The 21414-nt window shown below is 41.9% G+C and overlaps 1 protein-coding gene across 1 annotated transcript in view; it reads left to right on the forward strand.

Moving 5' to 3' along the window:
• The window catches only part of STMN2 (stathmin 2), a 38495-nt gene extending 25174 nt beyond the window's left edge, over positions 1–13321 (forward strand). Inside the window, exons 4-6 of the mRNA XM_017740481.1 lie at positions 402–574; positions 10577–10768; positions 13076–13321. Coding sequence (XP_017595970.1) covers positions 402–574; positions 10577–10768; positions 13076–13135 — 425 coding nt within the window. The 3' untranslated portion in view covers positions 13136–13321. The remainder of the gene's footprint in view (positions 1–401; positions 575–10576; positions 10769–13075) is intronic.
• Positions 13322–21414: the final 8093 nt, after the last annotated feature.

A 21414-nucleotide genomic window follows, 5' to 3' on the forward strand; every position in this document is an offset into this window, starting at 1 on the left:
GTTGTTCTTTCCCTCCTCCCCATTTGAGAATTACAGCCCTTCACAGCTGACATAATTCCCAAGATAATGAAGAAAAGATGAAAGCATGCTTAAAAAATTAATCAACTTGGGCACTGCTCGCAGGGGGTGTGAAATGGCACAGAACCCCAATAAGCTTGCAAAATTGCTGTAAATTTTTATCTTTATGAGATTAAGGTATAATTAAGCTATTACAGATAAAATGGAATGTACTCCCGAGAATGGTTTTCAGCCCATAATCTGCCATTGCACTTAAAATGCCCAAGGCAAAGATGCTAAATCATTTTTCTGTTCTTCTGATCCTACTCTGATATCAATGCTGCTTCTCTCCTCAATACTGCTGGTGTATTGAAGAACTTACAATTTCCCACCTTATTGTGCAGACATGGAAGTGAAACAAATCAACAAACGTGCCTCAGGCCAGGCCTTTGAACTGATCCTAAAGCCGCCATCTCCAGTCTCAGAAGCACCACGAACTTTAGCTTCTCCAAAGAAGAAAGAACTCTCTCTTGAGGAGATCCAGAAAAAGCTGGAGGCTGCAGAGGAGAGGAGAAAGGTATCTTTCCTTAAAAAAAAAATGCTAGTAATTAGACATGATTTAGTGTACAGAATAGCAATCCAGTTTCCTGTCCATTTATGTGTTTTCCATTGCCATCACTGACTCATGGTAGCCTGCACGGACAAAAATCATCAATATGTTTGTAGAAATGAATGAGTTTATTTTCTTTCAGCAGCTTCCAAACAAGATTCACTGGTTTCAATGCTGGGGAAGTATGCATCACAAAATAGAGATAGCTTCAGACAGGGGGCAGGTGGGCTCAAATGCGCTTGCTTACTGCGTGAATGTAACTAATTGGTTCATTCAGGGCATCAGTTGCTCAAAACCAGTGCAATTCTTGTGTCTAAGAGCTAGATCTGCAATTCAAGCAGATGTTCTCTGGGCTACCAGATCTTGACTCCTCGTAGTGTCCATGAGAATTATTCACAGGGTCTGCATGAGGCAGCTATAATGTCTTATTTATGCAGTATAGAGGAACACCGGCCCTGAATAGAGTGAGTTTGGGATCTTTCACACACACCTGAATTAAGACATTAGCATAGCACAGCTACTAAGAGGCATTTCTGGCAGTTTCAGTAGTGATGGAAATTGGCCTTGGTAGGGTTTTCCACAGACTAAGTCTTCCTCACTTTATGATCCTACCCATAATGGTAAAGCTCTGTTTCATAATCACTAGGTTTGTCACATAGCATTTGGAAGAGTTGTTTCACGTTTTTCACAAAGCTTGGCACAAAGGCAGCTGGAAGTACCCGTTAACTGTTTATTTGGCTTTCATCATGACTGATGTGTTGAAGAGGTCTTCATTTTCTCTAAGTCAGAGCTAAATCAGGTTGCTTTTTCTTTTTTCTTTTTCCAAAGAGAAAAACTCCAGATCAGATAAGTCAAAGTATGACAATGACACACTCACCATAGCCAGCCTGAATTGCCAGTCTGGAAATTAGCAGTGTCCTATGTAGGCACAGCATTTTTGCTGTGTTGGACCATTTCAGGAAAGTCATGACTGGCTGCAATGACCGCAAAAAAATTAAAATTGATAATATATTTTCCTGGTTAATTTGTGTTTCTTTTTGCTGACACATAAAAGGAGAGCCACGGAAGCTTTAGGAGCTTCGGACTTTCTGTGTCCTTCACCCCGGAGATCAGTGTTTTTTTTGTGGCAAATCATCTTGCACAGTTAAATAGGCATTAGAAATCCCTTCTACCTGCCCACAGAGTCCCTGGTAGAGGGTTTCTGAAAATGAAACAAACTTATGTCTCTAAGCCTTTTATGTATCTTTTAAATAATGTGATTTCTTGCTAAAACTGCTGTTAACAGAACTTTTCTAGATGTCATCGAAAACGTGTACAGAAGTTTGGGGACAGCATCTGTGCCACAGATAGCACATGGATCAGATCCAGGAAAAGCAACTTCATTCTCTTTCACTCCTGTCAGACCAGATCAGGGTCACTGCCAAGAACCCCAAGGGAATGATTGCACTGGTGTATGGTTTGATATGTGCCTGCTGAAGTCAGTAGGTCTGCATCAGATGTCATCAAAAACGTATACAGAAGTTTGGGGACAGCATCTGTGCCACAGATAGCACATGGATCAGATCCAGGAAAAGCAACTTCATTCTCTTTCACTCCTGTCAGACCAGATCAGGGTCACTGCCAAGAACCCCAAGGGAATGATTGCACTGGTGTATGGTTTGATATGTGCCTGCTGAAGTCAGTAGGTCTGCATTACTGACAGGTCTTTAAAACCTGGCACTCAGTTTGGATTTGCAGTGAAACCTGACTCTTCTGGACCTCACAAATTTGAACTACTCATCTAGAGGAGAGCTGCAGTGTTGCTACTGTCATTTTTGCTGGCTTGCTAACAAAGACTCTGTGGTTTTAGTACACACTCATAAGCACTATCGCTTCTTTCAAAGAAATACTTCTGCCAGACTATTCATTTCAGTAAGAGGATATGACTGTTTATCAAAGGAATTTCCATTTGCACTAGCACCTGCTGAGAAGGTTGAGCTCTCACAGACCCAAGTTATGATACTCCCCAAAAACTCAGTCCGTGAAGTTCCTCTGTGTCGCATACAAATGCTCAAGTAAAGATACAGACACAGAATGAAATGGCAGCAATAAAAAGCCTGATATTATGCATATACTTGGTGGAAAATAAGAATTGAATGTTTCAGAGATTTAATTCCATTGATTTCATTACTGTTCATTTCTTCCTAAAGAAAAACTCATTATGCAATAGATTGGTAATCAGTGATAGCAATACAGAAACCTGCCATTTCTTCCCCTTGGTACTATATTCATTTTGAATGAACATATAACTGAGTTATTTTAATAGACAAGATCCTCCAAATTAGCATTGCAGCAGAAATTGCTGGGAAAGGAACAAAGAACAGAGAAAAATGTTTCCTTACATCACTGTTAAAATCCCTGGTGTTCTCACATCTCAACAATTGGCTTCATTTTTGCCCTAAAAAAATGCATCGTGCAGAGAAGGATAAAAAAGCAATTAGAGGAACAGAAAATCTTCCATAAGAAGATAAATTAAACAGTCCACTTTTCAGCTTGGAAAGAGACAACAGATGAAAGATAAGATAGAAGTCTACAAAGTCATGAATGGTAATGAGAAGATGAATAGGAATAATTATATTCTATTTCACACAATCCAAAGGGGACAAATCACTCAAGGAAATCATCAGACAGCAATTTCAAAAAGGAATAATCTTTTCATGCATTGTTTATTGAAGGTATATTTGTTATCACAGACTGTTTAGAGGTTATTAAAATATTATTTAGTTCAAAAAGATAGTAACAAAATTGATAGAGCACTACCTTGTAGGAAATTATTATGTGAATGGAACTTGTGACTCAGAAAATATGGAACTTGCTGACTGATGAAGGCTAGAGAGATCTGCCCAACTTCATCTAGAGTCTACTTAAGCATCTTCTTCCAGTTTCTGCTGCTAGACAAACCAGGCAGACTTTTTCTAATTGGCTGTTATTATCATACTTTTCAATCTATGTGCAAAGCTCTCAGGCATGGCCATTCTTGATCATGTCCTTCCAGCACAGTTCTAATTAAAATCAAGTATAACTAATGGATGAGAATTGCCTTTTTGGAAAAAAAATCGCTAATGAGTTTTACACCACTTAGGAATTAGGTTTTGCTCTGTTAATTAGGCAGTGTTCATTAATAAGTTTTCAAGCTCATGAGAATATCTGGGACAATACATGCACTTCAGCAGTCTCCTGCTTATGCTTTTTCCAGTTTATCGTTCTTGTTTATTTCCTTGTAAGCTTTTACAGGACTCCTCTTTCCTTTTCTACCCCTTTTTCTCTACCTCACCTGACAGTCATGACCTCATACTCTCAGAGAGTTCCACCTGAGGCGTTTTTTATTTTTTGCATTACACAGCAAAGCCCGTTTGGGCTAGTTACAGATTTGTCCTTTCCATTTATAGAATCCTCTTTACAGTATGTCATTATTGTCCCTTTTTTTTTTGGCATATGGGTGCTATATTTTCTTACCATGGTGGATAATCAGAAAGATCTTTTCATCCTTCTCACTTAAGAAATTAGAGCACTGTGACATTGTATGCAGCAGAAGTTTTTCTTACAGAATATTTAACATTTATCAGTTTTTACCCATTGGCCTTGAATGTTCAGCTGCTATTATTTGTGGTGTACAGACTTCAAGGGGCACATGTCAAATTATATATTTTTATTGCCCATATTCAATCTACTTACAAGCATAAAAACGAAACACTAAAGGGATGTGCATTTCTACTAGACTTTGGATTATAGGAGAGAAACTGTATGTAATTAAATCTTTTTAATGGCTTTGTATTGGGATGAAATTGAATCAGCCTTATCTCTAGAACGTGGTGTGACAAAGAATGCAGGAAAACAGTTGTATTCTTTTAACTTTCATGCTGTTGGATATAGACTTAACAGCTCCATGGGTTTTTAATGCCATTTTGCAATGGAATGCCACAAGACAATCCTGCTGTGCATCCTGGGCTGGGCTGGCCTCGCTGTGCTCCCCACAGCAGCAGCCAGCCGAGGGTTCCTGTGCCAGCATCAGGACCACACTCAGTGTTGGGCTTCAGCATCCAACTCCCTGCCCCTTTGAGCCAGCCTCACAGCCTGCCCAGAGGCAGTTCTTGATACTCTTAGTCCACCTCTGCTTTGGCCATCCATGCTTTACTGCACCGTACAGGAGGCTGATGGGGAAAAGGTTTTGCCAAGGTAGGGAAGGTGGCAGAGCTGGGGGACAAACGTTCCTGGACATGGCATGGCACCTACAAAACTGCTGCTCCAGGTGATGGGCAGAGAAGGGAGGCACACCTTCCCTGTCGAAAGTGGAGCTTTCTTCTTCCATCTCGTTTCTGTTCCCCTTTTCCACGAAATTTTAAGGTGAGAAGGATGAGAATGAGGATAGGCAGTGCCTGAGACATATGTCTTCTGTCTTGCCCACCTACTGATCTCCCTTTCTATTGCTGCTGGCCCTCATCTGTGTTTCTGTGGAGAAGGAATGCAGCATGAAGCATTTTTCTATGTAAAGGTCCCAGTAAGAGGTGTAATCAGCACCAGAAACAGATGTTTCTGTCACATTTTGATTTACACCATAGTGTGTCTGTGCACAGTGCTTCACTCCTAAGTTTTACAGAAGATAGCCAAAACTGCAAGAAACTTTGCAGTTCCTCGTCCCAAAAAAACTGTTAGCATATGGAATATGTGCCTGTAGGAAGATGTTTTCTACCAACTAGGAGAGGTTTTGGCATTAGGCACCAGGATCTGTTTCGGAGCACATGGAGCCGTGAGCACACATCTCAATGCTGGTAAACACTCTTCCCCCAGTCTGCTGTGGGCTCTGCCATTTATGAACAAATATGAAACAATTCAACATTGATCTTCATTAACTTTATAATGCCAGGCCTCAAACTGCAGCAGACCATGAAGGCAGAGGGCTCAGGTGGTACTTCTTGCATCCCCCCAACATGCCTTGTGCATCCCCACAGGTCGAAACCATGAGAGCAGCAATTTTGTGCAAGTTGAGGAAGAGAAAGTGAGTTTTCTTGAATCATGGCAGGGATGGGCTCTATTTTTTTTTTTTTAACTCCACATTCCAAAGGTCATCTGGCAGACTGCACAAAAATAAATTTAAAAAAGAGATCCTCATCTAAATTTAAGCAAATTCTTCATCTAGGTTCACTAGAAGCAGAGCTTCACCCATAGTTACAGCTCACATCTCTGACTTTCCTGCCAAATTGATATTTCTGACAGAAGTCTGAATTTGAGTCCATTCCTATGCTTTTACATGGAAAAATCCCTGACTTGGTTCCTTCCCCTGAAAACATCAGTACTTCAAGTCACCATACCTGGGCTTCACCTTGGCATTTACACTGCAGTAGTAGAAAAGTAGCATTTCCTCCTATCTTCACAATCTGCTCCATTATTAGTGTCTCTTAGATACAAAGTATATTGACGAAAACCAACATTATTGCAGCTTCTTCTGAGCAACTGCATTGTAACAAAAACCCCAGTCACTGAACAAATGCACAAAAGAGGAGCTCTCATGACTGGTAGTGTGTCTCAGACATCTGAGTAACTAAAGGTACTGGTGTCTGAGGTTGAATGCATTCAAGGTGAAATTCCCAGACTAAAAGCAGTTGTCTGAACCCATTTCTTGTTTAAGAGTAATAAAGGACTGCTTTTATCTCCGTATCAATTGCTTCAATATTTGGATGTATCTGTCAATTAAAGATAGATAGATGTGAGAAAATAAAGCACCTCTTACTCAGATAAGGAGAATTTTCTTCCCATGAGTAATAATTAAACACCCTATCTCCAAAGTCAGTTTCCATAACTAATTTTGCTCATGAAGTGAGTGTTTAGTAGTCTGTATCTATCTCTGGACAGCTAGATAACAGATGTGGATTTCCTTTTGAACCACTCATCTCTGAAAACTGAAGACGCACATGATCCTTTAAAAACATGACATGAACATCACAGGAGTTTGCCTGCATTTTTAGCACAGCAGTGTGTTTCTAGGAGCAAAGGTATCTGTACCGGGAATGTTCTCCAATATTTTTATTCCTCTATATTTAAATATTAACAAATGAACAGCTTTGTTTCTCCATATTATTTTGTGGCCTTTCCGTACCTTAAGGGGGCTTGTAAAATTGAGGGAGAGTGATTTTTTTCCAAGTGCAGATAGTAATAGAACAAGGAAGAAGGATTTTGAACTAAAAGTGGCGAGATTTAGATTAGATGTTAGGAGAAAGTTCTTCAGTGTGCGGTTGGTGAGGCAGTGACACAGGTTGCTCGGAGAAGCTGTGGGTGCCCCATCCCTCAAAGTGCTTAAGATCAGGTTTGATGGGGCTTTGCACAACCTGGTCTAGTGGAATGTGTCCCTGCCCAAGGCAGGGGAGTTGGAACTCAATGATCTTTAAGGTCCCTTCCAACCCAAGACAGTCTATGATTGTTTGATTCTATGAGACAACATCAGATGCTGCAGCTGGAGCTGCATTGATTATGCCTTGTTATATTTAAGAAGCCTTCTGAATATTCCCCTTTGAATACTGATTTTTTTTTTCCCACCATTTCATATTTTTCTCTCCTTATTAGTCTTCCTTATCTTTCATCCTGTTTACAGCCTTTTTTTTTCATTTTCTCACCACAGCTGTATAAGAAACACTTACCATAAGCGGTTTACGACTGTGTTAGAACACAGACTACCAGTGATTTAAAAATACCCTTTCCAGCACTTCAAACAGTGTTGAAAATAAACTTGAAATAAAAACCTCCTATGTATGTTGGAATCCTGCATCACTGTAGAACTGTGTGAGTCCAAACACAGCCTTTTAAAAGCCAAGACAAACAACAAAGGGAGTCTATTAATCCCAGTTCCCCTGGGTATCCATGGTCATTCATTTACCCATTTCTGGATGTGTAGTAGACTTTGAACAGGCAGGGTGGCCAAGTTCTTTTGCCAGATGGGTTGGAAACAGAAAATCATTTGACAATCCAGTACGAACACACACCAGCTGCCTTCCAGAATTGTCGTAAGGGGATTTCAGAATGGTCTGAACACCAGGGAAACAGGCAGACTGACAGCTGGGGTACAACACCACTAGAGAAGGAAATCTGCCTAAATGAGCCTCAACCCTGTGGGTGTTTTGTGGCATGGAGGGGGGTTCCTTTATTTTGAACCAGTCCTGGGTACCCGTGATTTTCCTCACTCAAAATTCCTTACAATATGCCATTAAAGACATATTGTAAAGGAAAATCACATTAGGGGTCTTCAGTCAGTTCCTGAGGCCTGGTTCAGCTTTCAAGCAGTCTCTTACTGGTGCCAATGCAATGCGCATCCAGTAAATACTGAATTCGAGTGTAAGGATTTTCTTCATTATCATGGATTAGTGGGCATATTACTTTTGAGTGTACTGTCTGCCGGCATAGCATCCAGAAATGTGTGTGCTTTGATATGAAACTCTAATTTTTCACTGTTCTCCAGGATTTATGATAAAAAGTAGTTCCAGAAGGCAAAGGGTTTGTGTTGAAGAAACAAATCCTGAAAAATGGGCAAGTGCCCCAAAGTCTCAAAGGCATTTTGCTACCTCCATTGAAAGCAAATGCTCTTTTAAAAAATGCTTCTTACATGCATAGTCCAAATCTTACTTTTTATTAGTGCATGGTTATGTCATTGAAAATGTCTGTTTTCCAAATCTGAAAAAGTCTGATTTTATAACATATCATTTATGAATATTTAAACACCATGAAGTGTTAGCCTTTCAAATTAACAAGCCACTTCTTAAATGTTTCATGGGAAAGGACATTAAAATTAGTCTAATAGCATCTTTCCTATTCAAACTCACAACAGGAAGAGAAATATGTTCTTAGATTATCCATTACTTTTAGATCATTTAAGCAAAAGGTTCAAAAAATTCATATCAGCAAACAAAATTTAATGATTATAACTTTTCCACAAGTAGATGAGAGATTGCCATTGAGTAGTAAATTAAACAGAATATGCAGAATAACTTCGCAAGCACTGGTCAAACTGGGCCACTCAGGTTTGTCCTCAAGTGGGAAAGCGAGATGAAAGTGTTTAATTATTTCAGTTTTACATTGCATCAAATCTTTTAAAATAACTTTTTTACATTTTGAAATAACCTACAGTTAAGAACTGTTAAATGCTAAGTATCTGAAATGAAATATTTTGCTTCAAAATAAACTACTTTTTTAATATGGTTATTAAAATTTTTGATATTTTTATTAAACTTATGGGGCTTTTATGATTTTTTAACTGCACTACAAAATTCCTTCTTTGCCTGGCTCTTCTTGTCTTTGGCTTATCCTTCTTCCATGCTCCACCAGTGAAAATCCCTCTGCTTTCAGCTTCATCTGTCCGAGGGGTTTTGTTCCCATTTGCAACATCTTTCATCTGGCCCAACAGAGTCAGACATACAAAAAGTGCTTGCTCTATTACTCAGCATATGCTCTGATGAAGGGAAGATCCAGGAGGAGCCTCTGGGAGGTACCAGGCTTTTCAGGAGACCGTTCCTACTAGCAGTTGCTCCAGAGATCAGTCTGAGGAATGAGCCTGTACCTGCGGCCAGGCCAGAGATGAAAACGCATTAAGTGGTCAGGATGGATGGAAGTGGCTCTCTCCTATGATCTCAAGCAAGCCATTACAGCCTTTCAAGGCCAGATGTGTTTTACTCCAACATCTTGCTGAAAGATGTTCTGTCTGGCCTTTGCAGCCTTTTCTAGAATCTGCTTAATTTGCCTCATCAGTGCATTTGGCTTTTTGCATATCTTACTTTTATTAAAATGTTTGTTTTCTCCTAGTTGGGTCTTGCTCGTATAAAAGAATTGCAGCCTTCTTCAGTCCATTTAAAGCCACATGATAGAATTTAAAAGGTTTCATTACCACTAATTATAATTAATGGTTAAAGCCCTTAATTTAGGCCTTAAACTAACTCATTTTTATGGATAACAATGGCAACAGTGCCTTGTGATGAACACCGAAATACGCGTTTAGCCTCCCGGAGTCCTATTTCATTCTGTTTTTCTGTTTCTTCTCATGCTGCCTCTCATTTGTTTTATCCAAAAGTGTATGATGTTGCTTATTCTTTCCAAATAACTGTCTTTTCAACTAGACTTGCCTGGAGAATGGGCCCAATGCTGCAAGTTTTTTGGCTTCTTTCCTAGGATTAGTGGTTTCCTGTTAGCAATTTGATTTAAAATAAATAACAAAGCTTATGCTTCTGAGCAGTGAATTTGCTCAACACAATATTGAGCATAGACTGCATCTGTTTAATTCCTACTTGCAGTTTTCATCTTCCTTGCAAAATACAAACTTCTAACAAAAAATTTTTGTCATTTTTCTATGCAACCCTTTTTTTCCTTTCCTAATCAGTGAGATTAATCCGAATAGAAGTGTAATGGGAAAAAACATTGTCTGAATTGATGCTGCGTGTCTTTCGTGTCAACAAACTTCCAAGCCTGTTGTTAACTATTCAAGCACATTAAAGAAGAGTCCAGCCTGGACTGGGTGAAAATTGCCCCTGTCCTGCATCAGTAGTCTCACTTTTAACTCTGTACATTTCTTCAATCCCAGGTCCCTGTCGCCAAAGATAAAAGGCCTGTAGCTAAGAGACTGCAGCTGTCAGAGGTTGAGCAAGCACTGTGGTAATCCAGATGACCCAGGGCAGTAACACAACAGCATTTCTTGTTAACAGAAATGATTTGGACATTTCTGTGCTGCTGTCTCAGGCGTGTACTCCACATTTAGCCAGTGCTTCTAAACCTATGTTATTGAGGCTAATCTGGTTCAGTCACAAAGTGACCTTTGCAAAAAAAAGCAGCAGGCTTTACACGGTTTCCGTGCTCAGGGAACTGTTGCCCTGTAGCAACATGCTGTGCTCCACGGCAACATGGCAATGTGCTTTGCTCCATGAGTATTTCATCTCAGCTATGTCTCTCTGTTTCCAGTCCCAGGAGGCTCAGGTGCTGAAACATCTGGCAGAGAAGAGAGAACATGAGCGAGAAGTGCTTCAAAAAGCTTTGGAGGAGAACAATAACTTCAGCAAAATGGCAGAGGAAAAGCTGATACTGAAAATGGAACAGATCAAAGAAAACCGCGAAGCTAATTTAGCTGCTCTTATTGAACGCCTCCAAGAGAAGGTAACCACACCATCACTCCTCACCTTAGACTAGAGAGGAAAATCTAGTCAACATTTTGCAGAGATGTTGTGTGTAGTCCTTATCTCAGTTACTACACTTGAGCAATTTTTAAGTCAGAGCCACTGATGCCTGTCTAAACCACCACTCACTTTGAAAAAGGACATCACAGGATGGTTGAGGTTGGAAGGGCCCTCTGGAGACCATCTGGTCCAACCCCAGGCTCAAGCAGGGGCACCTAGAGCCAGTTTCCCAGGACCATGTCCAGGTGACTTTTTAATGTCTCTAAGGATGTAGACTCCAGTTCCACTCTGGGCAACCTGTGCCAGTGCTCGGTCACCTCACAATGAAAAAGTGTTCCTGCTGTTCAGAGGGAACCTCCTGGGTTTTAGTTTTTGCCCATTGCCCCTGGTCATGTCACTGGGCACCACTGGAAAGATCCTGGCTCTGTGTTCCCTTCATTCGGGTATTTACAGACATTTGTAAGATCCCCCTGAGCCGCCTCCAAACTGAACAGTCCCAGCGCTCTCAGCCTTTCCTCATAGCAGAGACTGAGAGATGCTTGTTGACCCTCATGGCCCTTTTCTGGACTGTCTCTAGAGAAAGGTTGGCTTTCTAGCTTTTAGAAAGTGCTGTGAACAAATGAAAGGTCACTTGTGTTTAGATTTCAGCTTCTAAGAAAAGTCACTGACCAAATCAAACAGTTGCCCTATGTCTGTAGTTCTTGATTTCTCAGAGGATAAAGATGAAAAATTATGGGAAAAAATTCTTTCATATACAGCAAAAGAGGTCTGTCCTTCCCCAAGTCTTGCAAGGAAGAGAGTAAATTTTCCTATGGAGGTCTTTGGTACAGCCAGAGGAAACAGGGAATCACAAACCCCATATGCAGGATGAAGTGTGCCCTTCTCCAAAAAAACCCTTCCACACAAGGGAGAGAAACATGCAAATAAAGATTGAAAAGTGTTAAGAAGAAATTAAGTAGTTCTGCATAAGGGATCACTTGTTTCTCTCAATAATTAACTTTCTAATATATTAGTAAATTGGCTAAAGAAAATAGCTCTCAGAGGTTTTCAAGGAGATCTTCTTAAGCACAGCACCTCTACATTTTTGGTGGAGACAAAAGTCTTGGAGAGTAGGAAAGAAACATCAGAATCCAAAGGATGATGTTACAAGTAACTACGCAAACAGGATTGTTCTTGGTTTAAGAACTACACCCAGATTATGTGACATTTTTGCATTAGCTTAGTTTGCAGGCACATACCCCAGGCCTTATGAAAACAAAGGCAAAAGCTAATTAGTTACCCTCGAGGTCCAGAAGGAAGTGGAAGGACAGCTGACACATATCTCTGTCCTAGGTTAATGTTAACAGACTGTTAAACCCTGTTTCCACGATGGCATATATGCATGAAACCCAAGAAAGACTTCTGAGGAAAGATGACAGTAACTCACTTGGAAACATTTGTACTGACCCGTAATTAAAAATACAGTTTTGCTAACACCAAAACATCAAAAACAAACATCATTTGCCAACATCAAAAGTGAATCCTTAATATACAGAAAAAGAAGTGAGGTATCTGGTTCCAAGTCTTCCCAAGTTACACAGAACTGTGGGTGCCCCAAGGTATTGGTGTCTAGAAGTTGCAGCAATCAGACGTAACTTCTGTATACTGCTGTTAATAGGAACACCAAGGAACAAATCCCTTATAAAATCCAGCATTCAGTATTGCAGACCTTTCAAGGACTAATTTACAGGTTCAGTCAGTATAATAGGCAGTATTCTTCATCATAGCCAGAGAAAGAATCAAGAGGACAGGTAGCTTCAGTGCTCAGACTAAGGAGATGTTTGAGACTTTCAGATTGACCTGTCTTGTTGAAACTAAGTTCTTGGGTCTTTGTTACGGTTCCTAAATGCTACAGATAACAGAGTAACTAACGTACAATGTGCAGGCAATTAGTTCTTCAGTTTAATATCCAGGAATTCAAAGGGCAAGTGTGAGTATGTGGCACCTGCTCAAGCAGCACCTCTATATGTGGCCCTTTAAAGTGAAACTCTGTGAGGTTCTGAGGATTATAAGGCCGTGTCAGATAAAAAACTGAGCTCCAAAGCAGAAGAAGATAGCACAAAACGTGCCTCAGGCTGGTCTGGTTGATGACAGCTCTCCTGAGTTGCTCCCTTTAAAGATGGTTGTGCTGTGAAACAAGTTTTGAACAAACATCAAATGCATGACCTGAACAGGTTGTCAGCATGAACCTCCCTGGGCAGGTGGAATGAGAAAAAGGTTTGATTTTTCCCTTCTTGATGTTTTCCAGGAGAGGCATGCTGCAGAGGTCCGTAGAAACAAGGAGCTCCAGGTGGAACTGTCTGGCTGAAAAGAAGCAATGGTGGATGTGACCCATCCCCACCATTAGTAAACTCCCCCTGCCTATATTATTATGGATCATGCGATATCAGTATGGGAAATGTATGACGTGGTTTAAAAAAAAGTAAAAATCAAGAACTCAATAAAAAACTTTAAAAAAGAAACAAAAAAAAATAAAAACAAAAACAATGCGGTCTCTTTGCAGAATGATTTGCTTGATGTTTAAAAAACTTGGATCTTATTTTGTAAATACTTACATTTTTGTTAAAAAATACAATTATTGCATTATGCAACTTATTTCATAATCTTACATGTCCTGTAACAGGCTTCTGATGTTGTCTATTTCCACTCGGTTGAATTTGCTGGGTCTGTTCATTTGAAGCACCTCACGTCTAATTCCATTCCCTGCGACTTCTCATTCCAACCCACCATGAGGTCAGTAGTAGTTCTATGGTGCTAGAGACCAGTCATTGCCTAATAACCTAGACTGCTTTGCCATCAATAAGCTTTCTTGAAACAGTGACTAGATCACAGGTATCGTGACTTCACATTCAGCTGTCCAAGACAAAAGGCTCTTAAAATGTTTTTTCAAATGCAGTTTATGCTGCAGGGCTCTGTACTGTGCTGTATAATTGAGGTTGAATCACCATGTGGAGTGTTTGTTGCTTCTGCTTTTTGAGGTGAGAGGCAACAAAAGCAGCTGTGCAACAGAATGAAATCAGGCAAGATCAGTTTGAGACAAATTTAAGAGGCACATTGTAACCATCAAGCTATGACAAATTCTGGATGATGCCAAACAGCCATACAAATGCTAGTTGTAAAGTGAGCTTAATTCACCACTTGAAAATTTATTGATGGAGCAACTAATAGATAGCATCAAGTGGCTTTATCTGTAGGTGCCATGATCTATGATACTTATCTGATGCTACCACGTTACATGTGTAATCGTACAAGAGGCTACAGAATATTTCATCTGGAACCCATGAGCCAGTTGTTACCTTTTTTTTAATGACACTGCTGACTTCCATTCATCATGACCTCTACTCTTCAGTGTTAGCCAACCCTACCTAGTGACAGACATCTAGGACTAAGAGGGCTGAAGCAGGAGGAATGACTAGACAGGGTGCTTGTGCCAAGTACAGTATCACCAAACCTAACACATCATCCCCAAAATAGCTGCAGTTTTGAAGTTGTCCCTACCCCCCTGGAGGTTGCTGCCTGCATATTCTACTCTTCATTAGTGCTATTTTCCTGTATGTCATTGTGAGCAAGCTGTGATTAATAAAGAATTGGGGTTCTGTGAACTGAAAAAGGGCTTGTTTCTTCTCTCGCTCCATTACGTCTCTGGCATGTGCCCATGTAAGGGGAAAAACTAATGTAGACATAAAAGCATGGAAATGGGACTTAAACAAGACTTGTTAATAAACCAAGCCTATTTCTCTGCTCAGATGGACTAACCCCTGCTATGCATTTTCCAGTGCTTAGGCTGGTTGTTTTTAAAGATTACCATATAAACTGAGCCTGTAAATGTGATCTCTAGCACTGAGTTTATTAAAAGGAGCTAGCTGTATACACATGCACAGGCACTCCTTAGTCCTGACTCAATATTGGGGGAAAAAAATGGAATTCGGGAAAAGAAAAGTAAGTAATGTAGCTCTGGATACTTACATCAATAACTACAACAGGATTCTGGGTGTTAACACACTGGGTTTTAGGGTAGAAAGTACTAATTTATAGGATTTATTGAAGAACAAAATCACTTGGGTTGCTTCTGAGCTGAAGAGCTGAGATGTAAAATTGAATCAGACCCCATTTTGAACTGGACAGATGATAAAGTAATATCTCTAGGCTTAGTTTTCTGATTTAGAGTCATGAAAGTGGTATCAGAGAGATGTTTCAGAGAGATGGACCTTATGCTCCACGTCTGCAACAGTCAGTTTTTATTTTAGCAGACTATTTTATTTTGGAGCCAAGAGATGGCCTGCAGTCAAAAAGCAGCAAAAGTTGAACCAGGAGAAAGGCTGTGAGCTCAAATCTGTGTGCAGTGAGCTCAGTAGCACAGAATGAAATGAGTACTCCAACTTGTTATGGCAGCTGGGTTTTCTTGCCTAAATCTTTCTCATGAAATTACCAGAAGTAAACCTGGCAGAGAAGCCAGATAGCAGACGTTGAGTCTGGACGACATGAACTTCAGTGTTGCCAAGCCTGCAAGGTTTGTATATTGCTTTAAGCCCCAGTAAAAAGTACATTATTATGATTAAATTAAAGATCCAGGATCTTAGTTTGAGGGCTTGTGGGTTTCATTCCCTAATGGCAAGCCACTTAAGTTTTCCCTGTCCATTGACTTAACAAATTCTGGTAGTACTTCCAGCCCGTTTCCTGTTTGTCTTCCTGGCGATGGTTGCTCAGAGAAGAAGCCAAGGACAAATCTCTGCTGAGGCATCCTGCCTGACTTCCATGGGGTTCAACTCTCTTCCCCCACCAACAAGGGTGTCCACACACGAAGTGCCTGCTGGGATGGTCTCCAGCACATGCTCACCCTCTCACAGACCTGAGCTTTGCCTGGGAGATGCTTCTCAACAGGTACCAAGGCTTTTCTCAGCAGGGAAAAGAGTGAAGAACCAGACAGTGGGAGCGCTGCTGCCACAGGTCACAGCCCATGCTCTGCTCCTTCTCACTTGGCTCTTTGAGTAGTGGAGGGTCTACAGTTCACTTTGAAAGTTCGTTTGCAAGTACACTGCCTATTTAATCTCTGATAGCAAGAAGAAATATCTGGAGACCTGCAGCATGATTATTTCCTTCTTCTACTCCTGTTCCCTTATATTTCCTTCTTCTACTCCTGTTCCCTTATATTTCCTTATATTTTGCTTTAGTATTGCCTTTCTAGCTTCTCCCTGCTTGTGCCACCAAAAGTGTATTTTTGCCACGAGTGTCTTCATGTGGAGCTACAGACAAAGCATCTCCTTGGAAAGTAATAACAAGTAAGTATAAAACACCTGCTTTTTAAAGTATTACCATTTTGGTAAGACAGGGCTTTTTTAATTCATTGGGAAGCAGAGTGCTCAGGGCTTTTAGATCAAAAAAATTTGCCTTCTTCTTTGATTTACTGTAGATGCCCAAGTCCATGCCATGAGCTGTGAGCAGCTGCTGCTGAACTGCAGACCGTTTTCGATAGGCTGCCTGAAACCTCCCGCAGGATGGGAAGGAGCCTGGAGTGCTGGTATTGTACCACACAGATGTTTCCTCCTCCCACTGGGCTATATGATGGCTCAGAAGCAGGGCAGAGCTGTGCAGCACATCTAGAGAGGCACTTCTGGCCTGTGACCTCCCCAGCTCCAAGAACTCACTCCAGGAGAGTGTAGGGTTCAATTTTCTCCTCATTAACTCATCACTTGTGCCAAAGCTGCCACGAGGCAACTGCCTGAGCAGTCAAACAGGAATGGCTCAAACCTGCCACAATTCTCGTGGCCCTACCAAAGCCACAAAATTTATGCTCAAACCAAGTCATAGAATCCTAGAATCGTTTAGGTTGGAAGAGACCTTCAAGATCATTGGGTCCTGGCATCATTGACCTGGCACTGCCAACTCCACCACTAAACCATGTCCCTAAGTGTCACGTCTACATGTCTTTTAAATACCTCCAGGGATGGCGACTCAGCCACTTCAGTTCCAATGCTTGACAACCTGGTTGGTGAAAAAAATTTTTCTAATATCCCAGAGTCACAGTTCACAGAATCATTTAGGCAGGAAAAGGCCATCAAGTCCAACCTATGACCAAACACCACCACGTTAACTAGCCCATGGCACTGAGTCCATGTCCAATCTTTCCTTAAACACATCCAGGGATGGTGACGCCCTAGGTAGCCCATTCCAATATCTAATCACCCTTTCTGTGAAAAATTTCTTCCTAATGTCCAATCTGAGCCTTCTTTGGGACAACTTTAGGCTGTTTCCTCTTGTACAGTCACTTGTTACCTGGGAGAAGAGACTGACCCCACTACTACCTCCCAAGTATTTCCAAAGTCAGGAGGCTTGGATATGGGGTTTAAATCCACCACCAGTTTCGAACTTGAAAACAATGCCTTTTCTTTCCCCTTTGTTATCCTGCTTCTTGTCACACAGAGAGGTTTTTGTTGCTTTCTTTTTGAATGACTGGAAGAAAATCCTAACCCTTCTATAGCCAAATAGCAATGTCTGCCTGTTCCCTCACTCCAGAATCCCCAAACATGTGACTGATGGCACAGCAGCACTGTACACACACACACAGTTGTCTGCCTGCCTGCCACCCAGCAACCCTGCCAGAGGGATGGGCTCTGTGATCAGCACAGGAGAGAGTTTTACTCCCAGCACCTAAACTATGCAGAGAAGAGAGGTGCTTCTCTCTCATGTCCCAGAAGGAGAGAGATGTTAGGGCAGCAGGAGCATCTTTCTTATCCAGCTTTTGCCAGATCCCATCATGTCAAATGAAGCCCTCCCATCAGGCTTTGATTGGAGAGAAGCGAGGATTGCACAGGAAGAGACAGGCCCCACACCCATCCTGCAGCACATTCCCGGTTCCGAGCATATTCCAGCGGTGGGAAGAGGAGACGTTCACTCAGCAGAAGGGATATTACCAGGGTGATCATGAGATAATTTTAGACAGCTTTCTCCGTGCCTCAGGGCTGGTGCCGCAGTGATGCTGGTGCAATACTGCCATGCAGTGGTCAGACTTTAAAAGGGGAGCATCTCTGAATACACCAGGGACTGATTGCAAGGATTTCCTTTGAAGAATATCCATTCCATCTGCTGCGCAGTTTATACTGGGTTTTGGATAAGGTAGATGGTGGCTTTGAAATCTGAAGCCTGGGTCCGGACATTTTCAGGTTTAACTCCAATGTAACAGGAGTGGCATGACCACAGATAGCTCTAAGACCAAAAAAAGGACTGATATTTTTGTGTGGAACATGGAGCAGCCAGAATTACAATTATTGCAACACCACGATCAGAAGTACTCCTGACTATGGTAATTTCGGCATTACTGAACCTTCAAATATGTCTAGAAAGCAACAGATGGTGCACAGCAGCCAGCTCAGAAGAAAGACCGAGAACATGATAAAAGCAATGTCTGAAGTACAGGGAAGGGCAAAAGAAGTTAAATCAGAAACCGTCAGCAGATTGGGGGCTAAACTAACTATGAAACAAATCTCATATTTGAAAAGTAGTTTTCATCTCCCAGCGAAGGAGAGAGCATGGTCACCCTTGAAGCTGTCTCCCTTGAAAAACACTGAACTCTTTCTCCACCCCCACACCAATACTTGGAACTAGGGCACAAGACAGAGGAACCTAAAATCCAGCCTACATTATATATGTGGGTGTGTGTGTGGGTGTGTGTTATCCATACTTCTGTGAGCAACTGAAACCAGAGTATGCTTGGATTACCCCATGGATTAGGGGGTAAATGTGCAGTAAAATGGTTGTGCTCCAGCTATTCATAATTCCAGTGCTATGCTGAAGCTCTGATGCCATCTGATCTTTTAGTTTTCCTCCAGGCAAATTCATGGAGATTCCTTTTTCTATTCAAAGACCATAGAAATGAATATAATTGATGATTTACTTAGGGAAACATTTGCCTGCTTCAAGTCTACAGTATAATGCCACGCTCCCTTTCTTTTGGACGGCAGTAAGTAGCTGCTGGAAAATGTCTTCCTGCTGTAAGAGTTTGGCTTTGGTAAAATGGGTCACAGAAAAGAAAAATCCTGGGCAATTCCTGAAGATGGAGACATGAAAGGCATTATCCCAGATACAGCCCAGACAAATGTGATGTCGAGAACAGCCAAGCTACAACTTAAATTTCTTACAGTTGCAATGGATTTTTAAACAAACTTTGAAAATTAGGTTCACCCTATCAAAATAAATTTTAAAAACATTCACTCTTAAAAGATGCTGTTTTCCAAGAAGTTGTTTAGATAATAATTTCTACATGGTTGCAAAAGTTGACAAATATCCCCATGTACAACTGCTTCTGACCAGAAGATGGCAATCTCTTTTTATTTAATAGGCAGCTACAGATGGTAAATTTTATTTTGAAGAGCTTTTCAAGCTCTGCAGAATCCTGAAATCCTGCTTTGTGGAGACTGATGTTCTATATTTTCCCTAAAATATGGATTTGGGTTTAAATAAAACATAAAAGATAACACTTTTTCCTTGGGCAAAATTCATTGGTTTTGCTATATTTCCTTAAAAATACAGCACTGGGCAGACATTTGAAAGAAACCAAAGGATAAGGTAGCCACATGAATAAACAGGTTAATGTTACCTGTTCTGTTAGTCTGGAGCTTAGAGGCTGATTCCTACTCCTAGCAAGTCTGAAACAGCTCTCCTGAGTGCTGGATGCAAGCAGGAAAACATCACTGCTCTTCAGATGGATTTTAAGCAGGCTGAAAAAGGGTGATGCTCACAGCAGAAGAAACTGAAACATCCCTTCCTGCACTGTGTTTTACACTCAGATGTTTGCAAATGATGAAAAAATGGTGGGGTTCAGTGGCATATGAACAGCTCTCCTTGAGCTGGTTGCACAGATTGCGTGTTTTCCTGACACAGGTATTACTGGGGAGCAGCACTGGCTAAGTGCACATCTTCTGTCTCCAGGGGTAAGTCTGGAGGCAGCACAGCTGCTTGCTCACAAAGCACAGTGTGTGCTCAGGTTAACAGTTTCTGTCAGACCTTGGATTTCCCCATGAAGGGCCAGCTCGGTCTGCCTTGTGCTGTGCTCCTAGGACACCCTGCCAATGCTGGAGGGAGCCTGACTCACCCAGCCTGGTGCATCACCTTGGGTGCCTGCCCGTGCAGGCGCAGCCTGCGGCAGAGCTCTAGGGAAGGATGACTTCTGGGAAATACAGAGAAGGAGGAGGCTGACGGCTGCCACTGGGACACAGCAGCAAATTGGCAGCAGCAGCCAAGCTTTGGGAGAACAAGGGTGAAGCTGGGGGGTGCCGCTTCTGCTCTGAGTTCCCCCCATCCCTGGAATCTCAGGAGGGGTGCTGTGGGAAGGCGATCCATGCACGGGTGTCGTGGTTTAATCCAGCAGGCAGCTGAACACAACACAGCTGCTGGCTCATTCCCCCCAGCAGTGGGATGGGGGAGAGAACTGGGGGGACAAAAGTAAAATTGACAGTTGACAGTTTTATAGGACAGAAATGGAAATGGAAAGGTGGTAGTAATAATAATAATAATAATAATAATAAGGCTATACCAAAAAAGTGTTGCACAATGCAATTGCTCACCCCCCGCTGACCAATGCCCCAGACAGCTCCCAAACTAATATACTGAGCATGATGTCGTAAGGTATGAAATATCCCTTTGGGCAGTTGGGGTCGGCTGGTCCAGCTGTGTCCCCTCCTGTCTCCTTGTGCCCCCCAGCCTTCTCAAAGTGGTGTGGTGTGAGAAGCTGAAAAGTCCTTGACTTAGAGTAAGCACTGCTCAGCAAAACATCAGTGTATCATCAACATTGTTCTCACCAGATATCCAAAACACAGCTTGGTACCAGCTACTAGGAAGAAAATTAACTCTATCCCAGCCAAAATCAGGACAGCAGGGAGGGTCCAAGGGCATCCTGGGAACTGCACTCCGAACCCATCCAAGATGCTTTCCAGCACTGACACCACTGCATGGGTGTGTGCCCTTGTTATGATCCAATTTTATTAAGGTTCTTTGGAAATTCCTCTCCAATGAATTTGCAGTTAAGGTGAAAATGAGACTATATGCCAGTGACAATAATATGGGTTTTATTGTACAGTAAATGTGAGAGAAAGATAAAAGAAAAGGAGAAAGAAGAAAATGGAAAATAGTTGGGGAGACAAAGAGTGACAGAGACAGAATAAAAAGAATATCACCGCTCCATGGGTCCCACTGGTGCCTCGACGATGCTCTTCAGCAGCTCCTCCTGGTGGTGTAGGTCCCCTGAAAAAGCATAGAATCCCATGGGTGTACATGCTCAGGCTGGGTGGGCATGTCCGGCCGTGGCCCCCTGGGGTGGGGTCAGTCTCTCACAGCAGACTCTGGGTCTGTTGCACCACGTGCAGCTCTGTGGGGCCAAGCCTCTCACGGGAAAGTCCCGTGGATGTGCCCTGTGGGGCTGGGGGTTCCACAGCTGGGCCAGTTTGTGTAACGGAGGATGGGTGTTTATTGCCTCTCACCAGAGGTTGCACCATGCACCCAAAACCTCCTCCTCCCCTCTCGTCTGGGGGAGTCTGTGTAAACCTGGCTTCTGTGAGCTGTGCTCTCCCCCCACCCCAAACTCAGCCGGGGATA

The sequence above is a fragment of the Corvus brachyrhynchos genome, unplaced genomic scaffold (genome assembly GCF_000691975.1).
Source record: "Corvus brachyrhynchos isolate BGI_N302 unplaced genomic scaffold, ASM69197v1 scaffold227, whole genome shotgun sequence".
NCBI lineage: Eukaryota > Metazoa > Chordata > Aves > Passeriformes > Corvidae > Corvus > Corvus brachyrhynchos.